Raw genomic sequence first — 17,457 nt, forward strand, 5'->3', positions numbered from 1 at the left:
CATGGGACAAATACGTCACTGAAGAAAGCATGGCATACAAAGCAGCTGGAGATGAGTTAAATGTTATTTTTTTTGTCACTGGTGTGTTAAAAATACTGAGAATGGAGAGATGACATGAATTGTAGTGAGAAAAGCTTTTTAAAGTTGACATTTGAACTGAAAAAGGAGGGGGAGGATTATGGTAGGTGGGGGAACATTTCAGTTTAATGAAAGCAACATTCATCAAAGCCCAAAGGCCAAGAGGAAAAAGGTCTCCATGAGGAATAAGATGAAAGCAATCTGGCTGAAGCAAAGGGTGTTTGCTGGGTACCAGGCTTGCTGAGTGGAGTGGAGCCAGATTAATAGTGGGAGCAGCTAAAAGGCCACGATGAAGATAAAGAAGTTGCAACAAACAGCAATTAGTTTTGATGACTGTACAACTCTCAAAGAAAACTATGATAGGCATGCAAAGTAGTAATGATGGAAAAGAAATAAAAGAAATGCAAGTCCTAAGGATACTGAGGTGGGCATGAAAACATCTCATTGCCTGAGATGTGGGCAATGAAACAGATTACCCAGAGAATTCGACAGCTTGGATAGAATCAGGGGTGACAGGCAGAGATAAACCCTCTGAATGGATAGTAAAGTTGCACCAGTGTCAATTAAGAATTCCAGTGTCTGATTCTCCACTGTAAGTTTAATTGTTAGATCTAGGGTCCCACTGAGAATCAGTTGATCCTGTCATTTGATGGTGTACTGTCCCTCAGAAAGGGAAAAATGTACCCTCTGAGGGTGCTGGGGTGTAGAGAGATTGTGTTTTAAGCTTTTCTTTTTCTACAGACATTAGAAATAGAAAACAAGAGTACTCAATACAAGACTCCAGAGTCACTATAATGCCCAAAATGGTTCACAGAAATGTTTTCTCTTGCTAATCGAAATTCAGAAAGAGAAAATGACAAGGAGACACTCTTACCGTTCTCATTTGACTGGATACTACAGGCAGAAACCTGGGAGACTGGCAGAATCCTTACCTTCTGCTGGCTTATGTTAGAAGTCCCAGGACTTCTCAGCAACAGCAGCAGCCCTGGAGTGAGCAGTGTCCAGTCAGTGACATGCAACCTCGACACCAAACTGCGGGTAAAGAAATACTCTCCTGTACCACACTGTCCCTTGCAGGACACCAAATGGACTCCATAGTTTTTCTTCCAGCTTTAGGCTATTCCCAGTGGTTTAGTGTGTACATGGTAACTGATGAACTGAACGCTACCCAACTGGACAAGCCAACACCGACACACTGGTGAAAAAATTAGTACCTAGATTATTTCTTGTTTCAGTATTCCTCTATGGACTGAGTCAGACCAAGGAACTCATTTTATAGTAGAAACACATCACAAACAAATTACAAATCAAAGCTCGTAAAAACTTCGGGGTACTCATTAAAATTCTAACCCCTGCACCATCCCTAATCCTCGGGGCAAACAGCACACAAAAATGTAGACATCAGAAGGACTTTAGGAAAAGTTTATCAAGAAACTGGACTTAATGGCCAGAGGCACTACCTCTGGCCCTTATAAAAATTCAGCATACTCCAAAGAGAGGTTGTGAATTAACCCTTTTGAAACAGCATTTGGTTGCCCTCTGCCTAACGGCATCTCTAAATCTTCTATTTCTGATTGAGTGAACACTCTAGGAACTTAGGTAAGAAATTTGATACCATGACTTGCTCTGTAGGAACTAACCAGCAAACGTGGAGATTATCAACAGGTTAAAAAAAGGGTGTGGCATCCACTGACTGGCAAGCCTTGCTATCCCCTTTGACCAGAAGACTGGATGTACATTAAGCTTTTTAGAAGAAAGTCCACATTGTTATCGTGCTGGGTCAGTCCTTACAAACTGCTAACCATTTGCACTGCCATCCTCTTGGATTCACATGCGCCCTGCCGGCTCTGATCCAAATTGGCAGCACTCCCAGGACAACCGGAAGACCACCTCTAAGGTGACCTTAAACTAAGAATTTTCAGGGCCAATTCCCAGGTCCCAGAAGCAGACAAAATCATGAAGTAGACAGCCTTTCTGAAGATCACAGATGAAAAAACTTCCTTCTACCTACTTTCTCCCCCCATTTGGTCTTCCTATTCCCGGGGTGGGGGTGGGGAAATCTTCCTTTTAACAAAGACTTCCCTTTCTTTAGCCATTGATTATAAAGGTGACAGGAGATCGCTGATTCCGATCTATTTATCCCTTCCACTATGGGCTCTCCTTCAAACTTTGTCTTCCCTCTCAATAACCCTGACTCTCTCAACAGGTCAAGCACAAACCAGGTAACTCTTTATATCAGTTTTCCAAAGCCTGGTGACATTAAGTCATCAATCTGTTCGCTGGTTATGTCTCCAACTAGATTATGCAAAAGAACCTGAACTAATTTTTGTTCTTGCCAATCCAAGCAGCTGGCGACAACTCAGGAAAATGGATGCGTAACAGGTAAGCATCCATGACCAAGAAAACAATGTCACTCTTTTCCTTTCAGTGAGATAACTGGACACAGAAAAACCGCTACAGAAGATCAAGGACTGTCCTTTGCTCAGGTAAAGACATTAGAAGGGAATTTTTTCTTTTGCACTGAAATCAGGCATAGAGCTTCACCTTTCCAGGTCTAAGGCAATACTGCAACCAAACCTTGTGATTCAATTCCAAGATGCATCCTCCAGCCTCTCGTGAAGGTCATAAATGGCCTCAGCACTGACTCATGCAGGGGCACTGGCCAAATCACCAGATGTTACAGCTAACTCCTAAGTCACCCTTATGTAAACTAGGGTAGCTCAGTTGCTTACATCATTAGCCATCAAAGATTGTATATAGGCAGACCAAAAATCCAGACTAAGTTGGCCAAGTAACAATCAAGCTTTACAGCTACTATGGCCTAACTGTAGGCCTCCTATGTCACATAATTTCAAAACCTGTCTTGCTCCTACAGACTGACAGAGATATACAAGATGGAGATGTACAGATGTCAACATGACAGGTGACAAGACACACTAAACCCCAACTAATATGTCACAAGTTCCATTCTGACCTTATCCAGAAACAACACTGGTCTTTTGAGGTAAGAGTTCCTATCTGGATGGGCAGAACAATGTGGACTTGAATTCCCAATACCCTCTGTCACCTTAAAATTCCAGCCCAATTATAAACTCTGGTTTCTTTGTTCATAAAAGTGAAAGTGAAAGTCCCTTAGTTGTGTCCGACTCTTTGTGACTCCATGGACTATACAGTCCATAGAATTCTCTAGGCTAGAATACTGGAGTGGGTAGCCTTTCCCTTCTCCAGGGGATCTTCCCAACCCAGGGATCGAACCCAGGTCTCCCGCATTGCAGTCGGATTCTTTACCAGCTGAGCCACAAGGGTAGCCCTACTTTCATAAAAGCACTACTGCTTTTTATGAAAGCGGTACTTTCATAAAAGGAGTGTCACATAAATAGCTCAGACCAGATCTCATAGAAAACTGGCTTGTTTATTACAATTCTGAGTTCTTTTCAGTACTAAGATCCCTTTTCCTAGCCTTTGGAGCTTATGAGTTGGAAAAGGCAGTTCTCAGTCTTTCCATAGTAACAGGATTTCAATATTACTATGCAAATGTTGGAAGCCTTTCGATCACAAGTTAATAGCCTCTGTTGGACTAGAAAACTGCCTTGCCCTGGACATACTGACAGCTCAAGGAGGAGGAGCTTGTGCCATCACTGGTGAAGAATGCTGCTTGTATGTAGATCACTTGGGGCAAACAGTGTCTAATCTATACCTTTTGCCTGTGGAGAAGGGAATGGCAACTCACTCCAGTATTCTTGCCTGGAGAATCCCTATGGACAGAGGAGAGCTCAGTTGCTTACATCATTAGCCATCTGGCAGGGAACCCCAAAGAGTCAGACACGACTGAGCAACTAACACTTACTTCCTACACTTTTTGAAGACAAGATAAACATGTTCCATCAGATAAAAATGAGGCTCTGCCATTCTATTGGACTGAACTACTCCTAGGGAAGGGAGACTGATTTCATGGAATATGGGGAAATGGGCTTAGGTTCGTTATTTTCTGTTTATTCATTCTCATTCTATGTTCTTCTCACCCTTTGCAGATCTCTTGCCACGCAGTTGCTAACCCAATTCTTCTCTCCACAGTTACTGACTCAGATTTTACTTCTAGAGGCATTTCAGACAGGGGAACGAAGGAGTTCAGAGTACATCATTCTGGCATACTGAATATTTTGAGTTAAAGGCAATGGAGAAAAACCTGACACAAGAAGGGCACTCTGACCTTCCTTGTTCTTCCAGAAAGTGATAAAATTCCCATGTAAAAGATGCCCTCCCTATACTACCAGGAAGAACATTTTTTTTATCACCAGAGATGGAAAATTGGACCAAGAAATCCCCACACAAACAAACCTTGTTAAACTAACCCTTATCCTCCTAGTCATTTCGCCACATTTTTCCTAGCAGAAATCTCGTTGACTTTTTCCTTTCTAAGCTTTCTGCCCTGGTCACTTCTTCAGGTTGTGATTCTCCTCTGAAAATTTCCATGTTCGCGTTAAAAAAAGAAAGAGAAAACAAAAACTTCTGTGCTTTTCTCTTGTCAACCTGTCTTATGTCAGTTTAATTCTTAAGTCCAAACGGAGAACCAAAGAGCCTAGAAGAGAATTTTTCCTTGTCTACAATGATAAACCGTTTTCTTTCTGGTAACATTCTAATATCATGGGGGAATTACACTTCCAAACCCCCGTATTATTTTTAACTTCACTCCTTTGAAATACATACAAAATTCTCACGTTTTGCTCACTGACCCCCTTAGAAACTCACGCTCATACTTATGATGTCAACCTCATTATAGCCGTTTCAAGAATTAAATAAGTGCAACATGCTAGGAAGTGAAGTGTAGTGAAGTCGCTCAGTCGTGTCCGACTCTTTGTGATCCCATGGACTGTAGAATACTGGAGTGGGTTGCCATTTCCTTCTCCAGAGGATCTTCCTGACCCAGGGCTCAAACCCGGATCTCCCGCAGTGTAGGCAGACACTTTACCGTCTGAGCCACAAGGGAAGCCCTGTAACACTCTAGGAACACTACAAACCCCATTAGAGGAGGCCCTTTTAAAACCTTGGCATAAGGATGCAAAAGCAATACAAGGATAAGGAGAGGTGACCACGGGCTGTTCCAAGGTGGAATCCATCACCTGTCAGGAACGGAACCTGAGTAATTTCTGGTCCAGCCACCGGGTTATCGCTCCTAGCGAAACCTGAAAAACCAGCTTGCATCCGGGGCGCTGCAGGGCGGGTGGCCTTCTCTGCTTCCGCTTCCGGACGGAAGCTGCGCTCCCTGCCGGCAGTCACGAATGCAGCGGACGGCGCCTGCGCACTGGGAGGGACGGGCCGAGCGCCGTTTCCCAGGCGCGGAAACGCGCATGTGCATGGGCTTGGACTTCGTCCTTTTCTTCGCAAGCTGAACGCGGAAGTGCGGGACCTGAGGCATTTCAGGTGCTCGGATTCTGGCGCGGCTACTGGTGCGAAATGGAGGTGGACGCGGCCTCAGAAGGTGGTCGGAGCGGCCCCCGGGAGCGGCGAGGCTTCGGTGAAGCCGAGAGGCAGCAGCAAGACCACGAAGTGCGGTCTCAGTCCGGGGCCGCCCTGTCTCCCAAACACTCCTATTGGTTGGATCTCTGGCTCTTCATCCTCTTCGACGTGATATTGTTTTTCTTCGTGTATTTTCTGCCATGGTGAGTACTCTGAATGTAACACTGAAGGGTGTGGGGCTTAGGAACCTTCTCCCCAGTTTGGGAAGGTGGGTGGGAAGAGGAAAGGAAATTGTGTCCCGAAAGTGGCAGGGTCCGGTAAGTCGGGGAGTTGGAATGAGACTGAAAATGGCTTCCTTGGCACCTCAGTTGAGGGTGTTCAGAGGTGTGGAGGCACCTTGACTTCATATTTTTTCTTGTTTTGTTTTGAAATGAAACCGGCTGGCTTTGAGTTCCTGCACTATCATGAAGAAACTGGATAAGTTATTTGACTTTTTGGAGCTTTGTAGCTAGTTTCATTTCTAGGGACCAATAGTAACCTGGTCATAGGGGTTTGGTGTTTTAGATAAATCGCTAACTAATCTCAAAGCGATATGTTTGCATATTGCTTTGCAGCAGTAAGCACTCAGCTAAAGCTTATTGTTGTTATTTAGTCACTAAGTGGTGTCCGACCCTTTTGCAGCCCCATGGACTGTAGCCCGTCAGGCTCCCCTGTCAATGGGATTCTCCAGCCAAGAATACTGGAGGGGGTTGCTATTTCCTTCTCCAGAGGATCTTCCTCACCTAGGGATGGAACCTGCAACTCCTGCTTAGCAGGCAAATTCTCTACCCTGAGCCGCCTGGGAAGCCCAAAGCTGACGTTACTATACAACAGTTTGACTATGAGCAGGGTATCTAAAATAGGTCTAAAACTCAGTTCCTAATTTCTTATCCATTGTGTTCCCATTTCAAAAAATGTTAACTTTATCCAGTCCTCCTCCCAGAAGCTTGGGACTGTTTTTGACTTACTTTTTTTTTTTTTTTAAATACACATCCACGAACTCCAAAACAATTGGTAAGTCACAAAATTCCTTAGATACCTCTTGGAAAATACATGCTCTCCATTTTCATTGCCACTCACTCTGAAAAGACAGTTTCGGCAGAGGGTAAAGGAAGGGAACTTAGACAAGAGGGACACAGGACTGAGATAATAAGGGACAAATTCAGCGGACAAGCCCTGGGCTGGAGGAAAGCAGTGCAGCTCATTTAGTTATTAAACAGCTCTCTTGGACTTCAGAGGTAATTGTTGACTCTAAGTTATTCTTCTCAATCTTGTTATTGAATTTACACTCCCTGAAAGGTAATTGTCTTCTTTCCTCACCCCTAGTCCCTAATGTTCGCCAAGATCTGGGCATAAACTCACTGTACCTGAAGCTCCATTGTCTGTGATTCTTGTATTTCTTGAATGGTATGGCAGAGGGTTCAATGGGACAAATGGGAGATGAGTATTTCTATAAAACCCTCCATTGAGTCACTTGTAAAGGAAAATCTTCCCTCCTGATTTTTGGTGTTACTTCAAATATAGTGATTTTTTTTTTTTTTTAATCTAAATTTTTAGCTCTGGGTAGAAAATGGAAGACTTAACAAGGAATTGGAGAAGGAAATGGCAACCCACTCCAGTGTTCTTGCCTGGAGAATCCCAGGGATGGGGTCGCCCAGACTCGGACACGACTGAAGTGACTTAGCAGCAACAAGGAATCAGTTCAGTTCAGTCTCTCAGTCATGTCTGACTCTGCGACCCCATGGACTGCAGCATGCCAGGCCTTCCTGTCCATCACCAACTACCAGAGTTTACTCAAACTCATATCCATTGAGTCGGAGATGCCATCCAACCATCTCATCCTCTGTCATCCCCTTCTCCTGCCTTCAATCTTTCCCAGCATCAGAGTCTTTTCCAGTAAGTCAGCTCTTTGCATCAGGTGGCCAAAGTATTGGCGTTTCAGCTTCAACATCAGTCCTACCAGTGAACACCCAGGACTGATTTCCTTTAGGGTGGACTGGATCTCCTTGTAGTCCAAGGGACTCTCAAGAGTCTTCTCCAACACCACAGTTCAAACGCATAAATTCTTTGGCGCTCAGCTTTCTTTATAGTCCAACTCTCACATACATACATGACTACTGGAAAAACCATAGCTTTGACTAGATGCATCTTTGTTGGCAAAGTAATGTCTCTGCTTTTTAATATGTTGTCTAGGTTAGTCATAACTTTTCTTCGAAGGAGCAAGCGTCTTTTAATTTCATGGCTGCAGTCACCATCTGCATTGATTTTGGAGCCCCCCAAAATAAGTGTCTGTCAGTTTCCATTGTTTCCCCATCTGTTTGCCATGAAGTGATGGGACCAGATGCCATGATCTTAGTTTTCTGAATGTTGAGTTTTAAGCCAACTTTTTCACTCTCCTCTTTCACTTTCATCAAGAGCCTGTTTAGTTCTTCACTTTCTGCCATAAGGGTGGTATCATCTGCATATCTGAGGTTACTGATATTTCTCCTGGCAATCTTGATTCCGGCTTGTGCTTCATCCAGCCCAGCGTTTCTCATGATGTACTCTGCAGAGAAGTTAAGTAGGGTGACAATATACAGCCTTGACGTACTCCTTTTCCTATTTGGAACCAGTCTGTTGTTCCATGTCCAGTTCTGACTGTTGCTTCCTGACCTGCATACAGATTTCTCAAGAGGCAGGTCAGGTGGTCTGGTATTCCCATCTTTCAGAATTTTCCACAGTATATTGGGATCCACACAGTCAAAGGCTTTGGCATAGTCAATAAAGCAGAAATAGATGTGTTTCTGGAACTCTCTTGCCTTTTCGATGATCCAGCGGATGTTGGCAATTTGATCTCTGGTTCCTCTGCCTTTTCTGAAACCAGCTTGAACATCAGGAAGTTCATGGTTCACGTACTGTTGAAGCCTGGCTTGGAGAATTTTGAGCATTACTTTGCTAGTGTGTGAGATGAGTGCAATTGTGCGGTAGTTTTTGAGGGTATTTTTTGCTCTTATCAATATGTAAATCATTTAGGAATAGGCAAACGACTAAGATGATCAAGATTTTCAGAAGTTCCCTGGAGAAGGAAATGGCAACCGCTCCAGTATTCTTGCCTGGGAAATCCCATGGACAGAGGAGCCTGGCAGGCTGGAGTCACAAAAGAGTGGGATACAAAATAGCGACTAAACAACAGCAGCACTTATATGTGACATCTTAAAAAACAAAACAAATGAACAAATTGAACAGGAACAGACTCATAGATGCGGAGAACAAACTGTTGGTGGCCACAAGAGACAGCAGTGATCACTGTGTGACAGTGTTCAGGGAAAAAGACAAAGACAGAAAGATTAGGTACAAAATTCCAGTTTAAAATAAGTCATAGGTTATAATGTAGAATATTAGGAATACTGTCAATATTTCAGGTACTTTGTATGATGAAAGATATTTGCTAGACTTATTGTGGTGTTGAATTTGTAGTGTATATAATGTGATATTACTATGTTGTAACATGGAAATAGTATAATTTATGTGAACTATACTCCAATAAAAATAAAGCATTATTTTATATGCAAAAAAAAAGATTTTCAGAAGTTTACATAAAATATTTAAAGGGGGAAGAGAAAGGAAACATTGTTGACATATATTTGTTTTTCCAGAATGGTTTGCCCGATACCTAAAGAATTCTGGCTACTGGAGTGGATTCCTGAAGATGACTACAGACTCCTTCAACAAAGAAGAAGGGGCTGTGCACCAGAAGGATATCAAACTCGAAGGGACCCTCATTTCATTTTACACATTCTGTTGTTATCTGTGGGTGAGATGGGGTGGGAGAAAGGGTATTAAATGGATAATGATCTCACCCAGTCATAGCTAAGTTTGTAAAACTTGACTTTGATTCATGTTTTAAAATTTTTTTTCTAATTGTCTGATGACTTTACAGGGGCTGAATATAAAAAGTATTTTACATGGGATTTATTATAGTCATTAATAAATACATTAATGTTTTTCTCTTTAACATTTTAAGAGCTGGCCAGAGTTTAGTATGATGCAGATAATACAGTAAAATAATGTGAAATTATTTAAAAACAAATTATTCAAAAGCAAGGGAAGAACTTGGGAAAAAAAGGAGTAAAAGCTATACAAGAAAGTCGAGGCCCACAATGTATTTGCTGCAAACGCCAGTTTAATTTTTAAGTGGCCCTCTGTTATGGTTGCTAGGTTGGTACAATTTTAGAGAAAGTATATAGTATCCAGTGGTGGAAGGCTAGAGCACCTGGATGCTTCCCCTCACTTTTAAGCTCTTGAACTCAGTGAAACACAACTATGTGTTTCAAACCTAATTTTTATTAGGTTTGCATTAAGAATGCTTGTGGCCAAAACATGTTTATTATAATGTCTATAACTTTTAATACTTCAGCAAAGTCACCATATTTACTCATTGAGCAAATATTTGCGCAATTACTATGGGCCAGGTACAGCACTGAACAAAACAAAAATCCTTGCCTTCATGGAGTTTACATTCTTTATCTAAATATGTTAATAATTTTATTTCTAAGAGTGATCAGTTAGTATTTAATCAAAAAGGTCACACTCCCAAAGTAGCTACTATAAGCCCTTCAGAAGCTATTCCTATTGTATGTATAACAGATATTAGAAATGGGCTCTCCTTGAAATTGGTGATACTTTATATATTGGAATTGCCTAAATGTTTTTCAGTTCCCTTAGAAACGGTGTAGGTCTGGTAAACTTACCATCCCCTACTTTTTTAGAATGGGTTTAGGTTAGTGTGAAATCTGGGATTGATTTTGGAGGACTTTAGCCTAATGCCGACTATGAGGTTAACAGTTATGCCATCAGAGAACCTGGTAAATCTGCCTGAAGAGAACATTTTAGGCTTGAAGCATCTAGACAAACACAGAACTGGGATTTCATTGAGGTTACCAAACAGACTGTATGAATAGTTTCTGTGCTGCTTGCTAATAAATTTTGTCCAGTAAATGTTTATTACACAGATAAATTAGGTGTGATTTGCTTTCATTTTAACTAATTACTTGTGTACTAGGTCACACACACAGATTTATAATCTATACCACCTTTCTGAGCCTAAAATCAGCCTACTACCACAACTCTTGAATATTTCAATGTCCTACAGGTAAAATCATGCTTACCACTGTGCCATCTCAGATAATATAGTGTACTTGTAAGCTTTTGAACTGGATAAATGAGACACCAGGAACAATTTGGCAAACTTGCTACAGTAAAGACATCAAAAGAATAAAATCAAAGTGATTTTAGTTTGATCAATTCCTTTGTAAATTTCACAGTTTCATTAAGTGAAATGATTGTTTTAACCATTTGAAATCTATTGGCTAATGAGTACCTGTGGTGAAGTCTTTAGAAGTCTGTTAACATGAAATTTTTAGGATGTAAAGTGCTCCATATACCTTAGTCCCTAAATGGCATGGGGATACACTCAGGCTACAAAATTATTTAGTGAGGGCATTTAATGTAGGTAGATGTTATGCTGTAGGGAAAGGGTCACCAAAATACCCAAATCTGGCCCATTTGCCTCCGCCTGTGAGCTAAGAATGATTTTTACATCTTAAGATGATTGAGAAAAAAAACAGAAAAACTATTTCATTAAGTGGAAATAATGTGAAATCCATGCTTCAATGCTGCTAAAGTTTTACTGGAGCAGAGACAAGCCTAGTCATTAGCATATTGTTAGGTAAATGTTACATTCTGGCTGTTTTCACACTACCCTGGCAGAATTGAGTGGCTGTTACAGAGGTCTTAGGGTGCACAAGACCTAGGTTATTATATTGACTCTCTGACTCTTTAAAGAAAGTTTATCAGCTCCTGTGGGAACTCTCCTTTAGACCTCGCTAGAGTTGAACTCTTAAGAGTCTCCTGTGATAAATTTTTCTGATCAGTGATATTCCAAGTTCACCCCTGAACTTTAAATTGACCTATGTTTCCCATAAAATACATAATTCACAGGGATGAGAGAGGAATCAACAGTCATGAATGCAAAGAAAAGTCCACCCATATTAAAAATCAGTTTACCCCCCTCCAAATTTTGAACCAGAAGAAACTGACTTCACATGAAAATACTCTGAAGTATTTTGAACATAACAGATGTTGGTTGTGTTATTTTGAAAGTTATCATAATCTTATAACCACAAGAAAACATGTATAAAAATAGTCACCCTAGAAATAAAAATTTCACATGAATAATTATTAGTAAATACATATTCTGTCTATATTTGGAGTGTTGTGTCAACAAAAACAAACGGTCAGTTTCTAGTTTGTTAGTACTACAGTATAATGCAGGAGGTTTTAACTGGACAGCAGTACTTTAAAAAGCCCCAGAATCAGACATTTCTGGGTGATGTCTGCAACTCGATTGTGAGTTAAACTTCATACAAACCTATGAGATTGTTGTTAAGTATCAGAAATCAGTTTAAATGTTTCAAATAATACATTTTCAACTGGACATAAAAACAAACTACACAAAGTTTTTGAAAATTATTAAAAATACTTGAAGCTCATTTTTCTAGTATTTTACAATATTATAAAAGCAGTAATTAAATACACTGACGACATTTCAAGTACAATTTTACAAACTTTACAATATTTACAAAACTTCCATACTAAAAGCTATGTTAAAAAAAGCTTTCTTGAAAGATAAAATTGTACTTAGTTGATATTCAAGTATTTCTACATTAAGAGAATATAAAATAATAATCACCTACTGTTACAGTTAGAAACTTCTCTAGGTGGAAGACAAAATTTGATCAAGATCTGATAACTGGGTGAGCTTAGACTTGTACAAGCAATTATTTTCTACTTATCTAGAATTATTCAGTTTTAATCATTAACATTTTAGAATACTTTAACAATTTATGGAACTGGTCAAAATATTGAATTTACTAACTTACAGAATTATTATGTTTTATATATAAAATTTATGCAAATTCTCAGTTCTCTAGCATGGACAATATAAAACTATTCTAAACCACAATTAGTTTACCAGTTTAGTACAAAATTAAATAACAACTATGAAATAAGGTAATTAAAGTACTTATTTCCACTTGTAATGATAAAATGGAAAATTATTTTAAAGAAAGCCTCAGTGAAAGTAGGTGGGGAAAATTGTTTAAGCAGAAAAAAGGGAAGGATGCTCAATTTAATGTATTTCATTAAAATTAAACCTATATGAATAGCAAATATTTAATCTGGAAACCCAGAATGATTTTCAAATTCAAGACTGAATATCATTAAAATGGGCTGACAATCTACAAATAGGTACTATGGAAAATTTAGGCAGTCACAGTGATAGTCTTAAAAAAAGGCTTTAGGTTAATCCCTAACACTGGTTACTAGCAGCCCAAAGTAAACCAAACCAAAATAAAAACCTTTCATATAAAACTAGAAAAAAGTAACAAATAAATATACTAAAGTGAAGTATTTTAATTATTTTTAGCTTACACGACTGAAGTAATGTTTATAAATACATACAACAAAGGATATTCTGAAGGTAAAAATTCTAGGAGCAAAATTAAGTCTCTTCCGACCTTGAGAATTTAATTAAAAATTGCTTTACCATTAAGGCTTTTTTCCTGAAATGCTATCAATTTCTTGGGTTGATTTTTTTTTTTTTAAGACACTTAAGGAATCATATGTAGTAGACTATCACAGAAGTCAAAAGCAAATGGGCGAAGCCTTCTTTTGGCTACCCATTAGAAAGTGCTTCCTCACAAAGCAAGTACTACTTGGACTATGCAAACTACCTGCCATCTGCTATCTTTCGGTGAGCACAGTTAACCAGTCTACATATGAGTACTGCTTAGTTTAATACTTATGGGTCTACCAGTCAAAAAATAAAGCGTCAAATTACATTTTTACTCAACTGCAGCGTGTGAGAAATGACTTTCTGGACACAGCCTGATTTTCTATTTTTTGAGGCATGCCAAGGCTATTCAGAGGGAATTTCCAAAATACCCAATAAGTTGATTTTCATAGGATAAAAGATCTGTATAGAAAGTTAAAGTGATTAATGACTAATAATGCAATGGTTTTAATTTCATATAGCACTAGGTTTGATCAGTTGATTCTTAAATGGTCTCTGAGAAGTAAAAGCCCACCGGAGTCATCATTTATCTATTACAGTGAATACCAGGTTTATGTTTTTGCTCAGAAGGGCAGTTTGAACCAAAACTACTATGTAACACAGGTCCTAGCTCTCTTTCATTCTGAGACAGTGAACTATCATTACAAAAGCCACTGCTCTCTGGAAAGCAAAGCTTGGGCCTCTGATGGTATTTCAATCTATATGTATCAGTCATGCAGTTATCAACCGAAAAATAGGTAGTTAATGAAATTGTCTCATTTGGACATGTAGAACTAGAGTCTGTTTCTGGCTGGCAGAAAGCACCAACAGCTACACCTGAGTCTGCCTGAAAATCTTTAGTTGAAGAGCTGGATGGGGTGTTTGATGTGTTGCCGACATACTCTTTTGCTTGAAATGTATCCTTAAGTCTTTCATCGTTCACATACGGACTCATGTCTATGCCTGGCTCTGAGGCTGTACTTGGACTGTGCTTCAGAAGACTAGAAGAGTTAGTCTTAAACGCCTCTGCTACTTTGACATCAGGAGTAGAATCATTTTTCTCTGACTGTGGCACACTGGTCATAGCATATTTCTTTGGTGGCAGAGGGGGTGGTGCATTCTGGCAAACAAGTTTTGGCATCTGACAACTGTCATATCTACAGGTTGACTGAACCAGAGGTTCCCTGGGTAGACAGTTCTCATAGTAACATCGTTCCATCATATTTTGCTGCTGGATGAGGGGAGCGGTTTCTGGCTTTGACCCCACAGTTCTCATGTGTGAAGACTGTGATGAAGATGGTGAGACTGCTTCATTACTGTTCCCTCTCTTTCCAGAACCAGAGTTATCGTCAATGTGAAAAAGTAAACCTGTTCTCTCAGACTTTTCTTTATTAAGCCACTCAGAAAACTTGGGTTCACTTGATTTTTCAAGTTTCTGTTCATCTGACTGGTGGGTAGGCTCTCTGACTGTGTGGTCCTTGAGTATTTCTGGATTGAATGAAGGGAATGTCTTTCCATTGGTTTCATGTATATGTGACCTGAAAAATAAAAACAAAGCTCAAACACCATACACAAATATGCAAAACTGGAGGGAAAAGAAAAGCACTTGTCCCATTGTTTAACTTCCCAATATAGTGTTTATGTTATTGGTATAACATAACAGAAAAGGAAACCATTAACAATTATAACCATTAATAATTTACACTCTGAATCCAAAACCTTTCTCTTAGAATACATAAATGTTTACCAGAAACATCATTACCAATATCAGATTTGTAATAATTAGAAGTGTAATTTTTTTAAAAAAGTAAATTTCCAGGAAATCCCTGGTGGGCCAGTGATTAGGACTCAGTGCTTTCATGCCTGGGCCCGGGGTTCAATCCCTGGTTGGGGAACTAAGATCCCACAAACTGTGTAGTATGACCCCCCCTCAAAAAGTTTCAACTTACAAACACTGAAATTACATTTATTGCTATAAATAATAGAATAGACTTAAGGAAACTTTATTAGCAAATAATTCAATACTCTAAAACACTTCCCAACCAACATTACAATGTTTATAGCAATAAAAGTACTTTTATTTATAATGCCATAAGGATAGGATACTAATTAAAAATAATCAGACTACTTAATAATATCTACGATGAACAGAAATAGTATCATATTACAAATTATTTATCTTCATGTGATTAAATTATTTTCTCCTGTGACTTGCATGAAATTCAAGTACAGTACAAAGATGAAGAGTTGAGGCTCTGCCAAGTAGATTAGAACTCTACTGAAATCTTGGCTCCATTGGCTTGGGGCAAATTACTTAACCTAAACCCCAAATTTTCTCTTTTGTAAAATACCATCTACCTCAAAAGAATGCCGTGAGGATTAAAACAAACAGTCATATATTGTACAAGGAACTTTGTACGCTCCCCCATCATTAAGGTCTACAGCCTTTTAATGATCCTCAATAAAATATGCATCATAACACTAGACCCACAGCTTTCAGGTAAGTATGTATGCCTATCAGTTAGCTAAGAATGCCTTTCTGATAAAGAATTCCTATTATACATGCATTTAGAAGATTCCAGTATTTCCAAACAGCTATGATTACCTTTTTATCAAAGGATTTTTTATTTGTAGGTGTGATTCTGGGTGGAACTCATGAGCTTTAGAGGCTACGTCTAAGTTCTTGAGTTCTCTTTTAAAGCCTGGGGAGGAAAATGAGAAAAAATTATGTAAGTGATCTTTCAGAATTTACTCCATCTATAACTGAAGTGAAAGCCGCTCAGTCGTGTCTGACTCTTTGCAACCCCATGGACTATAGAGTCCATGGGCTTCTCCAGGGCAGAATACTGGAGTGGGTAGCCTTTCCCTTCTCCAGGGGATCTTCCCAACCCAGGAATCGAACCCAGGTCTCCAGCATTGCAGGAGGATTCTTTACCAGCTGAGCCACAAGGGAAGCCCAAGAACACTGGAGTGGGTAGCCTATCCCTTCTCCAGCAGATCTTCCTGACCCAGGAATCAATACTTCTCCATAATTTACATAAGGCTTTCTATAAACAGGTAATTCTCTTCCAAATTAACAGAAAAAAACTAGTTCTTCAAGCCTTTGCTCAAATAATACCTTTTCTGAACCCTTTATACAAAATTAATGGTCCTTTCCTCCATTTATTACACATGAAAATGTCAGCAATGCCCCAAAAGTGTTATTCTTGATGGGTCATGTGGAACTGTATTTCCCATTTACTCTTTACTGATGAATGGGTGGGAAGATCCTACATTTGAAAATAGATGCCTTGAGTTGCCTGCCAATCAATGCAGAAGACGTAAGAGAACTAGGATTCAATCCCTGAGTGGGAAAGACCCCCTAGAGGAGGGCATGGCAACCCACTCCAGTATTCTTGCCTGGAGAATCCCATGGACAGAGGAGCCTGGTGGGCTACTGTCCATGGGGTCGGAAAGAGTCGGACACGACTGAAGTGACTTAGCACAGGCACACAACTTAAGTTGAAGTTTGGACTCACTGTTTATTGGATGGTTACTTTATATTAAAACCAACTTTAAAACCTTATACCACCTTACAGTCTAGGTTTCTTCCTTTAATGAGATCCTACTATCTATTTTACCTGCTTCACAGGAATACTAGGAACATCAACTGAATTAAAATGAGTGAGAGGGTATTATGATAACACGTAAAATGTCATTCCACCATGAACGAGCTACCATTTATTGACTGCTTGCTCAAGTTTTAAGAAGTTGATAAGTAGTTATTTCACTTAATCTTTACAGTTGAAAACCATTTTTACTTCAAAAGACAATTGACCATCTTCAGTTATTCAGAATTGACTATCTGACATACATTTTCTTGAAAGAAGTGAACCTGTCATTTCAGGAAAACAACTGGCAGTATTTATTGCCAATGATAAGGTTTTGGATGAAAGCAAGAGTTTTGGAAAACCTGTATTTACCACCATGAGTTTTGTAGTTTTCCAATAATTAAGACTTTCTGCTAATATCTGTGGTAATATTTTAAAATATGTTCTTTAAAGAGATATACAGAAATGTAACAACATTTGGAAGACTTGCATAATTTAGCAATCTAAGCCTCTCTCTTTGACAGCTACTTTATGACTAAAAAAAAAAGTAGTATCAGAAAGAATGTTAACTATTTTTCATTCTTTAAAGTCTGAGAAATTTCTAAGTTGAAGTTATAATTTCCCATCCACTGTGGTTTTAACTACAGAATGTTTATTTACTTATCTGTAACTCAAAATTTAATATTCACAAATACGAAAAGA

The 17,457-nt window shown here is 39.3% G+C and overlaps 2 protein-coding genes across 2 annotated transcripts in view; one reads left to right on the forward strand and one right to left on the reverse strand.

Annotated features, from left to right (window-relative positions):
- On the forward strand, nt 5,385-10,460 carry C6H4orf3 (chromosome 6 C4orf3 homolog). The gene is made up of 2 exons (XM_018049178.1): nt 5,385-5,738; nt 9,210-10,460. Coding segments are annotated over exons 1-2 (207 nt in total). The 5' UTR covers nt 5,385-5,532; the 3' UTR covers nt 9,211-10,460.
- Nucleotides 11,791-17,457, reverse strand: part of USP53 (ubiquitin specific peptidase 53) — a 57,262-nt gene continuing 51,595 nt past the window's right edge. Inside the window, exons 15-16 of the mRNA XM_018049174.1 lie at nt 15,771-15,867; nt 11,791-14,703 (exon numbers count right to left, since the gene is read on the reverse strand). Coding sequence (XP_017904663.1) covers nt 13,713-14,703; nt 15,771-15,867 — 1,088 coding nt within the window. The 3' untranslated portion in view covers nt 11,791-13,712. The remainder of the gene's footprint in view (nt 14,704-15,770; nt 15,868-17,457) is intronic.

This window comes from Capra hircus, chromosome 6 (assembly GCF_001704415.2).
Source record: "Capra hircus breed San Clemente chromosome 6, ASM170441v1, whole genome shotgun sequence".
Classification (NCBI taxonomy): domain Eukaryota; kingdom Metazoa; phylum Chordata; class Mammalia; order Artiodactyla; family Bovidae; genus Capra; species Capra hircus.